Below are 18,008 nucleotides of genomic sequence, written 5' to 3' on the forward strand. Positions count from 1 at the left end.
ATATATATATGCAAATGACCTACAGCTAAATTGCGGTACGGCGTGTCTCTGGTCTAGCCTGATGTGCGTCAGTACAGTCGTCCCACTGAGCAGAGCAGCAGGAAAGGTGTGAGACGGATCTGATGGGGGGATGAGGAGGGAGGGAAGTAGGGAGGGGCGCTGTGTGACGGATGAGTGTGGTGATTACCTCAGATAGGAGGAGAGATGTCAGGGATGGGTAGAACTCACGTCAGAGGAGGAGGGAGGGAAGGAGAGGAGGAGGGAGGGGATGTAAGTGGATGGTGTGACATTGAGAATGAGTGGATAGCGGACATGTTGCATTCCGAATCTGAGTGAGTGTCTGTCGCGTGTAAGAGGTGCAATGGATGTGTCAGGCTGTCAGCTAAAACTCCTGGCTTAGGATGTATATACTGTAGGTACTAGGACATACCTAGACACACACACAGTCTTGTACAACTAACCTTGTGGGGACACAAAATTTAGTCCCATTCAAAATCCTATTTTCCCTAACCCCTAAACCTAAACCTAACTCTAACCCCAAAACATAAGCCTAACCCTAGCTCCTAACCCTAAAACTAACCCTAGCTCCTAACCCTAAACCTAATTCTAACCCTAACACTACCGTAATTTTCGGACTATAAGCCGCGCCTTTTTTCCAATTTTTCGACCCTGCGGCTTATATAACGGTGCGGCTAATCTATGGATTTTTACAGCTAACGGCCACTAGAAGACCTCCTAAATGTATGGATTTTACAGGTTACAGTCCACCAACTTTAACTCTACGGGCTCTATGACCGGTCCGCGCCCCCCACCTTTAAGCGGCGGGCTCCAGCAGGAAAAGCTGGAGGCCGGAAAAGAGTGAGACAGGTAGCGCGCAAAAGTAAAAGTGGAACCGAGAGTGGTACGAGAGATAGAACGAGAGACAGAACGAGAGCAAGACAGACAGACATTACGAGAGCGAGACAGTTTGTGCAAAGGAAGTTTTCATGCACAAACCCTCATTATGGAAAACAAACGTAGAAATGCATATGATGCAGCTTTTAAGTTAAAGGCAGTCAATCTGGCTGTAAAAGAAGGAAATAGAGCTGCTGCACGTAGCCTTGGCATCAATGAGTCAATGGTGAGACGTTGGAGACGCCAGCGGGAAGAACTGTCTCAATGCAAAAAGTCAAAAAAAGCTTTCATATGGTAATTAAACATTAAAACACCTGCGGCTTATAGTCCAGTGCGGCTTATATATGTACACATCATTCAATTTAGCTGCTGCGGCTTATAGTCCAGTGCGGCTTATATATGTACACATCATTCAATTTAGCTGCTGCGGCTTATAGTCCAGTGCGGCTTATATATGTACACATCATTCAATTTAGCTGCTGCGGCTTATAGTCCAGTGCGGCTTATATATGTACACATCATTCAATTTAGCTGCTGCGGCTTATACTCCGGTGCGCCTTATAGTGCGGAAAATATGGTAATTCTAACCATAACTCTAAACCCCCTAGAAATAGCATTCGACCATGTGGGGACTAACAAAATGTCCCCAGCTGGTCTTCATTTTAAAAAACTATTCTTGTGGGGACTTCTGGTCGAATTAAACACGTCCACACACACCCCCCTCCCACACACACTCACTTGCAGGGCAGGATGCGGACCACGTCGTTGAGCTGGTAGCCCTCGATGCACACAGCGCAGTGGTTGAAGTCCGGGTCTGTCTCCTGCAGCACAGAAGACAAACAGGACAGTCAGTGTTAGACAGCCACAATGAACAGGAAGTCATCAATTACAGAGGAAGTGAATGAACAGTGACAATGAAACAGATACTTCACTTTTGACCATTCATATTCACTATCAACCAGGTTACAAATGGCTGTTTTGTTCAACAGGCTGAGGTGGAAATGGTGCCTAACATGGTCAGTGTCTGTGACTGACGTGTCTGTGACTGACTAACTGTCCTGGCATGTCCATCAGTCAGTGTCGTGCGGAAAAGAGGGAGAGAGAGAGAGGGGAGGAGGGGGTGGTAAGGGAGAGAGAGAAGAAGAGAGAAAGAGGTGTGAAAGGGGTGGAGGGGTAGAGAGAGATTGAGTGAAAGACAGTCAGACAGTGGGATGACACTGAAAACACGAGCCAAGGAAGAGAGGGAGGATGGTGTGATAGATTGAAAATATGGCAGCAAAGAGAGACTGACAGAGAGGGCATAGAGAAAGAGAGAGAGAGAGCGAGGTGGGGGAAGCGAGAGAAAGAAAGTGTGAGAAAGAAAGAGAAAAATAGAAACAGTGTGATACAGAGAGTGTGATGAGAGAGAGTAGAGAGAGTGTGATAAAGAGAGAGAAAGAGAAAAGAGAAAGAGAAAAGAGAGAATCAAGCCATGTTATTTATGGAGTATGGCTATCTCTCTACTGACAGAGGAGAAGCCGCCACAGAGGCACAAGGACATACCAGCGCCCAGCCCAGCCTGGTCGGGGACTGAATTAACCCGAGCAAGCAGGGAGGGGCTGATCGATATGACAGGAACAGGGTTCTGAGAGAACACAGACCCACTGTCTGCTATCGCTCTAGTCATACCTGGGAACACTAGCCTAGTTTGACATGTATGTGCTTTAGATAGCTCCACTGACTGTGTACAATGGTGGCCCCATACGACCATACAATTGCATGCCAACAATAGTCAGTTGGTTAAGCCCATTTAGATGTGGGACAAGGCAATGTAAAATACTGATACAAAGTAATAATAATAATAATACGGTCTGTGTTCAGCTAAGATTTTTATCCAAAGTCACTTATAGTTATCAAATTGCCAACTTAACTTTGTTCCAACCAACTAAACCATCAGAACTAGTCATGGTGCTGGCAAAATTGGATGCGCAGTACTTCTGGGTATTGGAGTTCCCGGTATGGGAATATTGATAAAGTCTGACAGCTTGTATAGAAAAGAAAATGATCCGTACCAGCTTGCCATGCAGAGATCAATATAGAGAACAAAACATACAGTGGGGAGAACAAGTATTTGATACACTGCCAATTTTGCAGGTTTTCCTACTTACAAAGCATGTAGAGGACTGTAATTTTTATCATAGGTACACTTCAACTGTGAGAGACGGAATCTAAAACAAAAATCCAGAAAATCACATTGTATGATTTTTAAGTAATTAATTTGCATTTTATTGCATGACATAAGTATTTGATCACCTACCAACCAGTAAGAATTCCGTCTCTCACAGACCTGTTAGTTTTTCTTTAAGAAGCCCTCCTGTTCTCCACTCATTACCTGTATTAACTGCACCTGTTTGAACTTGTTACCTGTATAAAAGACACCTGTCCACACACTCAATCAAACAGACTCCAACCTCTCCACAATGGCCAAGGCCAGAGAGCTGTGTAAGGACATCAGGGATAAAATTGTAGACCTGCACAAGGCTGGGATGGGCTACAGGACAATAGGCAAGCAGCTTGGTGAGAAGGCAACAACTGTTGGCGCAATTATTAGAAAATGGAAGAAGTTCAAGATGACGGTCAATCACCCTCGGTCTGGGGCTCCATGCAAGATCTCACCTCGTGGGGCATCAATGATCATGAGGAAGGTGAGGGATCAGCCCAGAACTACACGGCAGGACCTGGTCAATGACCTGAAGAGAGCTGGGACCACAGCCTCAAAGAAAACCATTAGTAACACACTACGCCGTCATGGATTAAAATCCTGCAGCGCACGCAAGGTCCCCCTGCTCAAGCCAGCGCATGTCCAGGCCCGTCTGAAGTTTGCCAATGACCATCTGGATGATCCAGAGGAATGGGAGAAGGTCATGTGGTCTGATGAGACAAGAATATAGCTTTTTGGTCTAAACTCCACTCACCGTGTTTGGAGGAAGAAGAAGGATGAGTACAACCCCAAGAACACCATCCCAACCGTGAAGCATGGAGGTGGAAACAAAGGGGACAGGACGACTGCACCGTATTGAGGGGAGGATGGATGGGGCCATGTATCGCGAGAACTTGGCCAACAACCTCCTTCCCTCAGTAAGAGCATTGAAGATGGGTCGTGGCTGGGTCTTCCAGCATGACAACGACCCGAAACACACAGCCAGGGCAACTAAGGAGTGGCTCCGTAAGAGGCATCTCAAGGTCCTGGAGTGGCCTAGCCAGTCTCCAGATCTGAACCCAATAGAAAATCTTTGGAGGAAGCTGAAAGTCCGTATTGCCCAGCGACAGCCCCGAAACCTGAAGGATCTGGAGAAGGTCTGTATGGAGGAGTGGGCCAAAATCCCTGCTGCAGTGTGTGCAAACCTGGTCAAGACCTACAGGAAACGTATGATCTCTGTAATTGCAAACAAAGGTTTCTGTACCAAATATTAAGTTCTGCTTTTCTGATGTATCAAATACTTATGTCATGCAATAAAATGCAAATTAATTACTTAAAAATCATACAATGTGATTTTCTGGATTTTTGTTTTAGATTCCGTCTCTCACAGTTGAAGTGTACCTATGATAAAAATTACAGACCTCTACATGCTTTGTAAGTAGGAAAACCTGCAAGATTGGCAGTGTATCAAATACTTGTTCTCCCCACTGTCGTTGTGAGGCTCATCTGACCTAGTGGGGCGGAGGGGGAGGGGGCTTATGTCGGGTAGGAGACTCCCTTTAAGACCCCGGGGAGTCCGCTACCCTTCCCCCGCGACCCTGACTTCCTGTCACTGCAAGTGAGGCAGGCTGCTGTAAATGGCCACCTGATTAAATATGAATGTTGTCATCTACAGCGACTGCTGGCACAGAATGAGGCCAAGGCACATGGCACAGACCAGGGGCCTCATAACCGTTGCGTAAATGTCACACTAAATATCTGTGTGCGCCATTTCTGAAAAGATTGCGTATGTCTAAAAATATTGAGATTTATAAACTTGCCGCATGCTATACATGCGCATGTTTCCCATTATATAAATCTTACCTGTCGTAAACTGTGCACATCGTGAACGAGCATTATAATTCCACCCGGAAAACGCCCATCATTGAACTTTTATGGTGAAAATAACGCTGTTTGCTGTTTGATTTGGAATTTTTGGCATTAGGCCACAGCAGTTTCTAAAAGAAAGAGCCATGACAAATTAGATCAAATGTTCTTGAAAGTGGTGCCAGAATGTTTTACAGTGACTCAGACTTTCACTGTAATATTCAGCAAAGGACTGTGACTATTTCTGAAATAAATAAAAAACTATAAAAAATTGTTGTGAAGTTTGCGAAACATTTTATTTAACAATGTTTTGCATCAACTTTTCCCCCCAACCTAAATATGCTCACTGCCCGCGAATTCTGAAACATTGCCTTGGCCTACTCGAGACATTTGAAATTACAAGGTGAACTGTCTGTTCTACCATTATGTTAATGTAGCCAACATTTTAACCGCAATCCGGATCAGATTATATAGAGCGAAATAGGCCTACTTGAAATACAGTGAGGGAAAAAAGTATTTGATCCCCTGCTGATTTTGTACGTTTGCCCACTGACAAAGACATGATCAGTCTATAATTTTAATGGTAGGTTTATTTGAACAGTGAGAGACAGAATAAAAACAAAAATAATCCAGAAAAACGCATGTCAAAAATGTTATAAATTGATTTGCATTTTTTAATGAGGGAAATAATTATTTGACCCCTCTGCAAAACATGACTTAGTACTTGGTGGCAAAACCCTTGTTGGCAATCACAGAGGTCAGACATTTCTTGTAGTTGGCCACCAGGTTTGCACACATCTCAGGAGGGATTTTGTCCCACTCCTCTTTGCAGATCTTCTCCAAGTCATTAAGGTTTCGAGGCTGACGTTTGGCAACTCGAACCTTCAGCTCCCTCCACAGATTTTCTACAGTGGGGAGAACAAGTATTTGATACACTGCCGATTTTGCAGTTTTTCCTATTTACAAAGCATGTAGAGGTCTGTAATTTTTATCATAGGTACACTTCAACTGTGAGAGACGGAATCTAAAACAAAAATCCAGAAAATCACATTGTATGATTTTTAAGTAATTAATTTGCATTTTATTGCATGACATAAGTATTTGATCACCTACCAACCAGTAAGAATTCCAGCTCTCACAGACCTGTTAGTTTTTCTTTAAGAAGCCCTCCTGTTCTCCACTCATTACCTGTATTAACTGCACCTGTTTGAACTTGTTACCTGTATAAAAGACACCTGTCCACACACTCAATCAAACAGACTCCAACCTCTCCACAATGGCCAAGGCCAGAGAGCTGTGTAAGGACATCAGGGATAAAATTGTAGACCTGCACAAGGCTGGGATGGGCTACAGGACAATAGGCAAGCAGCTTGGTGAGAAGGCAACAACTGTTGGCGCAATTATTAGAAAATGGAAGAAGTTCAAGATGACGGTCAATCACCCTCGGTCTGGGGCTCCATGCAAGATCTCACCTCGTGGGGCATCAATGATCATGAGGAAGGTGAGGGATCAGCCCAGAACTACACGGCAGGACCTGGTCAATGACCTGAAGAGAGCTGGGACCACAGCCTCAAAGAAAACCATTAGTAACACACTATGCCGTCATGGATTAAAATCCTGCAGCGCATGCAAGGTCCGCCTGCTCAAGCCAGCGCATGTCCAGGCCCGTCTGAAGTTTGCCAATGACCATCTGGATGATCCAGAGGAGGAATGGGAGAAGGTCATGTGGTCTGATGAGACAAAAATAGAGCTTTTTGGTCTAAACTCCACTCGCCGTGTTTGGAGGAAGAAGAAGGATGAGATTAGGAGCACTCCCTTTAAGAGTGTGCTCCTAATCTCAGCTTGTTACCTGTATAAAAGACACCTGGGAGCCAGAAATCTTTCTGATTGAGAGGGGGTCAAATACTTATTTCCCTCATTAAAATGCAAATCAATTTTTTAAATTTTTGACATGCGTTTTCTGGATGTTTTTGTTGTTATTCTGTCTCTCACTGTTCAAATAAACCTACCATTAAAATGATAGACTTATAATTTCGTTGTCAGTGGGCAAACGTACAAAATCAGCAGGGGATCAAATACTTTTTTCCCCTCACTGTAGCTTATCTATTTAGTACTGTGAAGTAGGCCTAATTAAATGAGAGATGGGAGGAATTGTATCCTATTTTGTTTAGGCTACTTTGGGAGTATGAAACCATCACAGTCGGAAAACGTGAGGAAATAGTCCTCTATTTGTTAAACATTTTATTGCAAAGATAAAATAAATGTATCTTCTCACTAACGGCAAATGATTGCATCTTGTTGTTATATTTTCCTGTTTTTTATGAAAATGTGTGTAATCTTATCTTCCATTTGAATCAAATACTGTTTGCAATGCAATACTTCAACCACCAGAAATTCTGCACACGAATGGTCTAAAGTTAAGCGCATTCTCTGTTAAAGTACATTTTTTTTACTTTAACAGAGAATGGCAACTTTTGTGTGAAAACTGGCACACGCACGTTTTGGGGTATATTTTGTACGTATGCAGAGTTAAAAAATGAGGCCCCAGTCCCTGTGTGAAATAGGCCTCTGCTAAAATAAAGCAGATCTGTGTCATTAATGGCAGATTTTCAAGATGGCAGAATCTGAGACTTCTAGGGCCCGGGGATGACTGGGGTTGTAGAAGAGCAGAGAAGAGATCAGAGTTACTCACTACAAGTCACTTTGCACTATGAGACGCAATGGATGTTTGGTCCTCTGTAGCTCAGCTGGTAGAGCACGGCGCTTGTAACGCCAAGGTAGTGGGTTCGATCCCCGGGACCACCCATACACAAAAATGTATGCACGCATGACTGTAAGTCGCTTTGGATAAAAGCGTCTGCTAAATGGCATATTATTATTATATCCTTTGGTTACGAATGTGATGGAACAGTCCCTGATGTGGCCTGAATGTGTCCTATGTGGACTGTGATTAATGGGTTACGGAGCTGACCTGTGCACTACTGAACGTGATAAAGTGGTCTCGGCGCTGACCAGTGTCGGTGTTGACGGTGATGGAGTTGACACAGGCCTGGCCCATGTCCTAGCGACTGGCAAAATAGTTGACGGCACTGACCTTTTAATGTTGGCACTGGTATTTTAAATTAATTGCTCAATAGCTTGACCATTTTGAGTTGGACAGTGGTGTTATTGTTGTTGTTGTTGTTGTTGTTGTTGTTCCTGAACAGATATAGGACGACAGGTCTATGAAGGAAATGGCCCTCCGGCTGCGCAGTAATGTTTAATTAAACTAATGACCTTCATAGATGTAACAACTGACCTCCATAGCAGCCGCAATATAGCAGTGAATGCTGCTACATGCAGGTCTGTTGGGGCATGTTGCTTGTAACTCCAAAGGTACTGCTTTGATTCCCGCATGGGTCCACAAATAGTGAACTTAATGTGTTTGCTGTAATGACCATATAAAGGTTGTATAGATAAGGAAAAGGCAGCTAGGCTAGAATGCCTCGTATTGTGTCTGGACAGTATCAGGTATAATCTACTTCTCTCTCGACTGCAGCTTGTTATGCAAGCAGTCCTCGTTGGCTGTCAATGGTAATGGCCAGGCAAGATCTCTCCATTACGCGCTCTTACGTCCAAAGCCATCAAGCAGGGGCAAGGTTAACATAACTCCTTGTCCAGAGAGACGTCGTGGCCTGATAAACTGGCAGGTTATTTGTGACCAGTGACACTGTAGCTTGTTGTCATCTCCGTCATCACCGTAACAGGCTGTATTTTCTAGCAAGGGCCTCGGCCCCTTAGTGCCTGCCAGTAATCTCCTAACTCATAATTTTCTCCTCCCCCCCCTCACTTCCTCTTTCTCCTCCCCGATATCCAGCCTTGACATCCGGCTCAGTGTGGTCAATCACTCCCGGTGGACTTCCTCCTGATGGAAGGTTTCAATTTCTGCGGCGCACTCCAAGGCCCATGGTTTATTCATGGACAGAGACCTGTCTCACCCTTGACGAGGGCTCAGAGGTGAGAAGGGAAGAGGCCGGACGGAGAGGACCAACACTCTCCCAAGACGCCCAACATTCTCCTCCATACCCCTTCAGCCCCGACACTTGTCTTCACTTGAGACATTCTAAGGATCTCCGTTACACATCAATAGCATTATACATTTTCAGTCAAATGTGATTTGCACTATTTCCTGCATGTGTCAATGTGAGAAATACTTCTGGTGTGCTCATAGGAGGATTTAGAAAGGATTTTAATCTTGTGTCTTCGTTTAGTTGTTCTGGTTACTCACGTTGACTACCAACCACATTTCTGGAATATTTTAATAATAAACACAAGCAGGATTTGTATTGAACATTCACAAGAGTGGAAGATCCCTCAATCAATAAATCAATCCTCTCCTTTGACATATATGGCATTAGCCATTCTCTGCTTGTATCTAATAACCTACAAAATGGCTACACGGACTATCTGAGTTTACCCTTGTATTTCTCTTCTCTATGCACACTAACAGGACTCTACACACTGACACACTGACACTCCAACACACACACAACATGCACACACATTTATACTGACTCTACACACACGCACACACACTCACATACAATCATCATATATGATGCTGCTACTCTGTTTATCATATATCCTGATGCCTAGTCACCTTACCCCTAAACATATCTACCTCCATCACTCCAGTATCCCTGCACATTGTAAATATGGTATTGGAACTGACCCTGTATATAGCTTCTTACTTTCTCATGTTCTTCTTATTTATTATTTGTATTTCTCGTGGGTTTTTGTTCTACCTTATGTTATTTTTAGTGCTACATTGATATTGATTACTGCATTGTTGGGTTTGGAGCTTGGAAGAAAGGCATTTTACTGTACTTGTGCACATGACATACAAAATAAAAGAAACTTGATTCAAGAAAGCAGTGCTGGCAGGTGTACCTTGTCACCTTTCTTCACTGTCCTGGTTGTCAGCTTCCCGATGGCTTTCTTAGCTGCATCTCCAAGTCGACGCTGACAGAGAGAAAGGGGGAGAATGAGAAGGGGAGAGAGAGGGGGGAGAGGGAGAATATAAAAGGTGAATATGGAGAGCAAATGTAGCCTGAGGGTTGAATTAACAAGAAAAATGAACTATACCTTATTCAGCACAAATAACTCTTCTCAAACTAATTTCCCAAAACTCCATAGTGTAGCACTATTAGAAATAGCTAAATGAAGGACATAAAGGACATTCACACTCATTTCAATGGTTGGGAGCCTTTTTGCTTTAAACATTTCAAACAAATTGGAGAATTGGAACAAAAATAGTACAGCAGTACATTGAGCTTCAGCCCAGTCAACCAAAGACATGATAGCTATAACAAGTTTTACTGTAAAAATACAGTTAATAATTGATCTTTGGACGTTTCAACCAAGGGCAGAATAAGGTGCCAATGAGTGAGGTTCAATACATTGGGACAATGTTGAAAGACAGAGCCAGAATCATAAGCATTTTGCAGTATTTTACACTGGAGAGGAATAACAGGAAAATGTTAATTGAGAGGTCACAAACTGTACAAAGAAACAGAACATTCGGTCTCATCTTTAAGGCATGGTTCTTCACGTTTCTAGAACCCTTCTGAGAAAATAAGTGACGCAATCCTTGCAGATGCCGAAGCTTAGACGTCAGGGTCTAATTTTAGCTATGTAGTCACAGTGTGGAGAGAGAGAGACATTTGTAAAGCACATATGCTGCTGAAGGGAAAGACCTTGTTCCGTTCCTTTCCACTGATTAAAGACTGGTGATTTAGCACCAGTACTGTAGACACAGTGACTTTGAGTGATAGTGAGTGAGTGAGTGAGTGAGTGAGTGAGTGAGTGAGTGAGTGAGTGAGTGAGAGAGAGAGAGAGAGAGAGAGAGAGAGAGAGAGAGAGAGAGAGAGAAGAGAGAGAGAGAGAGAGAGAGAGAGAGAGAGAGAGAGAGAGAGAGAGAGAGAGAGAGAGAGAGAGAGAGAGAGAGTGCGTGCGTGCGTGTGTGAGAGAGCGTGACACTCCCCCTGTGCCAAGTGATCAGTAGCAGTAATAGGTCTGGTCCGTCCCATAAACTACTACTACTAGGGCTCAGTGTGAGTATAGTGGACTTATCTCACTGACCTAAGTGGCTCTTCACTCATTAACACAGGCCCCACTGATTAATACTGTACTCTAGTGTGAAAGAATACACTGTGGTGTGTGTGTGTGTGTGTGTGTGTGTGTGCGTGCGTGCGTGCGTGCGTGCGTGCGTGCGTGTGTGTGAAAGAGAGAGAACGTGAGAACATGTGAGCTTTGCAAACATACAGAAGCAGTTGACTAGGCAGTTTAATGAGTTTGTGGGGTTATACTAAAACAAACAAAAGTTGGTCACCTCTTGCCACCTCAGAGAGCAGTGACAGTGAGTGATAGTCTTTAAACTCCCAGTACTTAGTATTTACTGACAACAGTATTTAGTGACCACACATACATTTACATTTATGTCATTTAGCAGACGCTCTTATCCAGAGCGACTTACAAATTGGTGCATTCACCTTATAGCCAGTGGGATAACCACTTTACAATGTTTTTTTTTTTGTTTTTTTGGGGGGTGGGGGGGGGGTTGGGGTAAGGGGGGGTAGAAGGATTACTTTATCCTATCCCAGAAATTCCTTAAAGGTGAGGGGTTGTTTCTGATAGATAGCTAGAGAGTCTCGAACTGGCAGAAGCTACATAGATGGGCCCCGTGTAGCTCAGTTAGTAGAGCATGGCGCTTGCAACGCCAGGGTTGTGGGTTCGATTCCCATGGGGGGCCAGTATGAAAAAAATAAAAAATAAAATGTATGCACTCACTAACTGTAAGTCGCTCTGGATAAGAGCGTCTGCTAAATGACAAAACATTTAAATAGATTAGGACTGTTTGTAAACAGTCTTAAATGGCTCCTTGTTTTGTCTCCTTTTCCACAGCTGTGAAATGACATTGAAGGTTTATACCACAGAGGGAAGGACAAAAGGAAATTAGTCTATTTAAGATAATTGGGACAGGGCCCACTAACCTCCACTGTCCTCCACTATCCTGGCTTAAATATCTTGCACAATTCAGGTACAAAAGGTAGCGTCTTAGACTAGACCAACCGAAAGGAGTGTGTGTGTATTTTAAAGGTGCCAGACGCTAAGGAAGCAGAGTTTTACAACAACGACCCTCCATTAAGGATTCATGAACGATTTACCGCATCAGAATTTCATGGCTGCTTCCTCTCAGAAAGAGAGAGAAGGGGGGGAGACAGAGAGAGAGAGAGAGAGAGAGAGAGAGAGAGAGAGAAAGGTTACAGAGCAAGCGAGAGAGAGCGCGAGAGAGAGAGAGAGAGAGCAGAGGAAGGTCAACCGAGCCAGACATCATCTGGAGGGCATGAAGGTGACTGGCGCTTCATCTGCTATCCACTTCCTTTACCTGATATGAGTCCTCACAGACGGTCGACTGAATACTAGTATGTCAAAGTGACATTGAGAGCATATGCCTCAACTAAAAGCTCCAATATTGGAAACATTTGTCACCACTATCTAAAGATGTTTGCACTCAATTGTTAACTTCAATTTATATATTTTTAAATAATTTTGTGTCCCCCTTTCACCCTGCATTGGTATCAGAAGTCTGATGGAACTATGGTGTGATAATAGTGTCTGCTAAATGACCAAAATGTAAATATAAAAATTAACTGTGTACAAAAGTACATTGATACATTGGTCTTTAGAGTATCTTGTATTTGTAACAAGATACATTTTGATGTATATTTTGCCCATCTCTGACCCTAAGTACATAAACACCAAATAAATACAATATTATAAAAGAAAGCGTAACCATTAGCCAACATACTCTATGTCCTACCTGGCTGCGGTCACGTGCGTTTGTAAAGCGTATCTTCTGGATGAAGTAGAAGATGAGCCAGGCAGAGGAGACGATCATGAGTACGATGAAGGAGACGGAGACGAAGACCAGGGAGCCGCGGTTGATGTTCTTGGCCTGGCCACGCTGGCCCACCACCACACTCACCAGCACTGTCAAGTTCCTCTCCAGCAGACCCAGGATCTCCTTGCCGTACGACTCGGTGATCATCACCGCCACAGTGTCACCAGTACCTGATGAACACAGTAGAGGGGAGTTAATAGCATAGTGGCTAGGTTTTTGTGGTAATCCAATCAGAGCTTTTGCATATTTTCTTGTGACGCGTCAAGTCAATGAAAGCAATGACCAGTCAGTCCCGATCCATGATTTTGGAGGCAGTCAGTTAGCATACACTTATTCACAGTTTCCACATGCTCCCTCCACTATATTCAATCTGCCAGCTTTTAAATGTCAGATCCATATCACAATAACTACTATTGGATAGGCAATTTCTCTTCACCCATATTGACAGGATCCACAAAGCAAAGTCAATAACAGAGCCCCTTCCCTCTAAGTCTACAGATTTAGGATTGGTTTCCAACCAAATTATCTTTAGCTACTATGAAAAGACCCATAGAGCCAGTCAACAGATTCTCATTCCTCTACATGGACAGATCTAGGATCAGTAATCAGTTCCCTGCGTTAGCATTTCAAGGTGTTAAGGCCCTGGAGATGGGTTTTAATAGGGTGGCATAGAGAGAGTTTGCCATCCATCTGCATGGCATCACCAGCCAGTCCCAACAGAGCGTGCCAGCGGATCAGATCTACTCTCCCTAGCTCAACCCATTCCTAATTTATTAAGACAGGTTTTGAAGACCTGCACAGCCAACACAGCTGTGTAGTGACGGATTTAATATCCCATGGCCTGAGGAAAAACATGTGGAGACAGGAGAAATGTATATGAGAACATATAATATATCCATTATCTGAATAATATACCCGATGTGAAGAAATGTGAAATATTATGTCAACAAAGGTGATGTGGTATAATGGAATTCATTCATTGACAATGACCGCAATGAATTGCAGAGAGCATTAGCCAGTGGAAAATAATAACTGTTTATTTTAAACTATATAAGCAGTGGTAGAGCCATCTGTGACCATCATAATCATCTCCATTTTAAGTTGGTGGTAGTAAGAGGGTCCAGACAGCTGACTGCTACAGGCCAGGGGGAGTCATGTTACTGCTGGAGACGACTCCTCTCTGTCCCTCTGGACTCTTTACCACAGCTTGCCTTACCACTAATAGCAGCTGAAAGTGCACTGTGTGTGTCTGTGTGTGCTCAGGTGTGTAAGCGTGTCTACTGTACATTAGTGTGTGAATCTGTCTAAATCTGTGTGCGTGTTTACTACACATCTGTGTGTGTGTGTGTGTGTGTGTGTGCATGCACACACGTTTACAGGTCTATATCTGTATGTGTCTATTGTACCTGTGTGTGTGTGTGTGTGTGTGTGTGCGCATGCCAGAGACAGTGTGTGTTTAGAGCAGTAATGTCATGTTTCAGCAGCAGAAGAGACATGACCAGAGGAGTGCAGTGCAATTTACCTTGCCTCAAAGTTGACAAATGGCACGCTGGTCACACACACCAAGGCCATGAGATTAAGACAACCCACCACCACGACTGATCTGTGCTACCTTATAGCCTAGCACAGTATACAGTAGACTCCATCGTGGTGGCATCCATTGCCATTTCGGTAAGCGAGCCTAAACAGGTCAACTCTCCAACTATATTTACGCATCTAATACATACCAACTGAAAATAAAGACACACATTCAGAGACACACACACACTCATGGGGGAGGAAGTGTGTACATATACACACACATTTGTTTACACTCAAGGACGTAGGATGAATTGGTTTTGATGAGGGCTCTGTCTTGGACAGGAAACATCCACTTTGAGTGGAGAAAACATGAGGCCTCTACCTTTCTCCTGTAGCACACACACACTCTATTTTCTAGAGACGGTGACTACCTGCATTCTCACTGTGACATAAACCTTTCTTTCTTTTTCTGCATAGACATCCCTCCCTATGAAGGATTTTCTGAAAGATGTCAAAACAGTGAGATCAACTTTTTATTTATTTTTCTTAGACATCCCCCTTCCTCTAAGATGTCAAAACGACAAACGAGCAAGTATCCAAACTGCCTCATCCTCTTTACCTCATCAGAGACATTAAAACAACATTGTGCCGAAAGAAGCATCAAGACTGTCCCTCACAGATCATTTGGCTCCTTTTAATCGCCAAAAGTCCTTGAAAGTTTGACTTTGAATGATCAATAATGTTATCAGATGGGAATTCCTCCAGTATTGGCCTAAAAACATCTCCCTGTTTTCTTAAGAGAAAGAGAGAGAACAAAAGAGAAAGGGACTGACAGAAAGAGAGAGAGAGACAGAGGGAGAGAGAAAAGGGCTGTAATTCAGAGGGCTGGGTATAAAGACTCCCTGTCATGCAGGCTGAACGGCAAAAGTTACAGTTGAAGTCGGAAGTTTACATTAGCCAAATACATTTAAACTCAGTTTTTCACAATTCCTGACATTTAATCCTAGTAAAAATTCCCTGTCTTAGGTCAGTTAGGATCACCACTTTATTTTAAGATAATTATTTCTTTCAGCTTTTATTTCTTTCATCACATTCCCAGTGGGTCAGAAGTTTACATACACTCAATTAGTATTTGGTAGCATTGCCTTTAAATTGTTTAACTTGGGTCAAACGTTTCGGGTAGCCTTCCACAAGCTTCCCACAATAAGTTGGGTGAATTTTGGCCCATTCCTCCTGACAGAGCTGGTGTAACTAAGTCAGGTTTGTAGGCCTCCTTGCTCGCACAGGCTTTTTCAGTTCTGCCCACAAATGTTCTATAGGATTGAAGTCAGGGCTTTGTGATGGCTACTCCAATACCTTGACTTTGTTGTCCTTAAGCCATTTTGCCACAACTTTGGAAGTATGCATGGGGTCATTGTCCATTTGGAAGACCCATTTGCGACCAAGCTTTAACTTCCTGACTGATGTCTTGAGATGTTGCTTCAATATATCCACATAATTTTCCTTCCTCATGATGCCATCTATTTTATGAAGTGCAACAGTCCCTCCTGCAGCAAAGCACCCCCACAGCATGATGCTGCCACCCCGTGCTTCACAGTTGGGATGGTGTTCTTTGGCTTGCAAGCCATCCCCTTTTTCCTCCAAACATAACGATGATCATTATGGCCAAACAGTTCTATTTTTGTTTCATCAAACCAGAGGACATTTCTCCAAAAAGTACGATCTTCGTCCCCATGTGCAGTTGCAAACCGTAGTCTGGCTTTTTTATGGCGGTTTTGGAGCAGTGGCTTCTTCCTTGCTGAGCGGCCTTTCAGGTTATGTCGATATAGGATTTGTTTTACTGTGAATATAGATACTTTTGTACCTGTTTCCTCCAGCATCTTCACAAGGTCCTTTGCTGTTGTTCTGGGATTTATTTGCACTTTTCTCACCAAAGTACATTAATCTTTAGGAGACAGAACGTGTCTCCTTCCTGAGCGGTATGACGGCTGCGTGGTCCCATGGTGTTTATACTTGCATACTATTGTTTGTACAGATGACCATAGTACCTTCAGGCGTTTGGAAATTGCTCCCAAGGATGAACCAGACTTGTGAAGGTCTACAATTTTTTCTTTCTTTTGATTGTCCTATGATGACAAGCAAAGAGGCACTGAGTTTGAAGGTAGGCCTTCAAATACATCCACAGGTACACCTCCAATTGACTCAAATTATGTCAATTAGCCTATCAGAAGCTTCTAAAGCCATGACATCATTTTCTGGGATTTTCCAAGTTGTTTAAAGGCACAATCAACTTAGTGATGTAAACTTCTGACCCACTGGAATTGTGATACAGTGAATTATAAGTGAAATAATCTGTGTGTAAACAATTGTTGGAAAAATGACTTATGTCATGCACAAAGTAGATGTCCTAACCGACTTGCCAAAACTATAGTTTGTTAACATGAAATTTTTGGAGTGGTTGAAAAACGAGTTTTAATGACTCCAACCTAAGTGTATGTAAACTTCCGACTTGAACTGTAAGTCATTACACTATTAATCTCTCTACCTCTCTCTCACTCTCTCAATCTCTTCCTCTGCCTCCTTCTCTTTCTCTGTACCTTTACTTTGAGTTTCTTGTCATTCTTGCTAGCAATCTGGCCATCCAGAATCACAACAGGCTGACTTCTGCTCCATGGAAGCGCACATCGTTTTCGTGACATTGTCAGCTAACCCATCTATTGTCCCAAATTGAAGGGCTTCCACAGAACAACATTCTGTTTTACCACAGAAAACAACCACATAGTGGTTGGAATTTGGTCAACCGCCGCAAAACAAGGTTCAAATGAACATTAAGTTGTTAAACCACTGACCAACAACCTAGTTGGTCTACTGCTGCCTATTGCAGTTGAGCTATGTCTACTCAAACACACATATTCGCTCACACACTTACACATGACACGCACGCACACATGCACAGAAAGACCCAAACGCAACCTACTATAGATAGGAATTGCACCTAATTTCACTAGAAATTGGCCCTCACTTCACCATCTAAAGACCATAAACCAAGCAAGACAAACAATAAAGAGAAAGAAACCTTGACTTGAGAACACAAATAGACACACACCCTTGCCCCCGGTCCTAAAACTGTACATACACGCGCACAAGCTCCGCTTATCACGAAAGAAGTGCAGCTGGCTTTACAATATGCTCTATTGCCCAGGGTTGATGGGAAATCACGGCCAGTCAAAACAATGGGCTTGCACAACGGGCCGCTCCCATTAATCATTAGCTTTATGTGGCTGAGCTAGGCTAGTTCACCATAGATCCAGCACTGAACAAACATGTAGAGACCGGGCCTGGCTAGACTAGGCTAGGGTACCATAGACCCAGCACAGAACACGTGTTGTACCATAGCCCAGGGGGGAAATCAGCCATGACGCATGTTAACTTATTAACTCTGGTGCCTCCTGCCAAAGGTGTGGATGTGTTTGTGAGACATGGATAGCAAGAGAAAAGGTGAGATGTGTGTGTGTTTCTGAAAATCTGTGGGTGTGCCTTTGGAAAACAAAACACATTTTTTAAATGTAATATTAACTAGTCTCCTTCCCTCCTACTCTGTAATGC

General features: G+C 43.3%; 1 protein-coding gene across 4 annotated transcripts in view; it reads right to left on the minus strand.

Annotated features, from left to right (window-relative positions):
* Positions 1 to 18,008, minus strand: part of rnf130 (ring finger protein 130) — a 77,755-nt gene that overhangs the window by 17,057 nt on the left and 42,690 nt on the right. For 2 of the 4 annotated variants that reach the window (XM_084147212.1, XM_084147211.1), the window contains exons 4-6: positions 12,801 to 13,051; positions 9,869 to 9,940; positions 1,633 to 1,715 (exon numbers count right to left, since the gene is read on the minus strand). In XM_084147212.1, coding sequence (XP_084003338.1) covers positions 1,633 to 1,715; positions 9,869 to 9,940; positions 12,801 to 13,051 — 406 coding nt within the window. Of the gene's footprint in view, positions 1 to 1,632; positions 1,716 to 9,868; positions 9,941 to 12,788; positions 13,052 to 18,008 lie in introns of all 4 variants that reach the window. The other 2 variants (XM_084147210.1, XM_084147209.1) reach the window with 1 other exon arrangement.

The sequence above is a fragment of the Coregonus lavaretus genome, assembly GCF_964263955.1.
Source record: "Coregonus lavaretus genome assembly, chromosome: 29".
NCBI lineage: Eukaryota > Metazoa > Chordata > Actinopteri > Salmoniformes > Salmonidae > Coregonus > Coregonus lavaretus.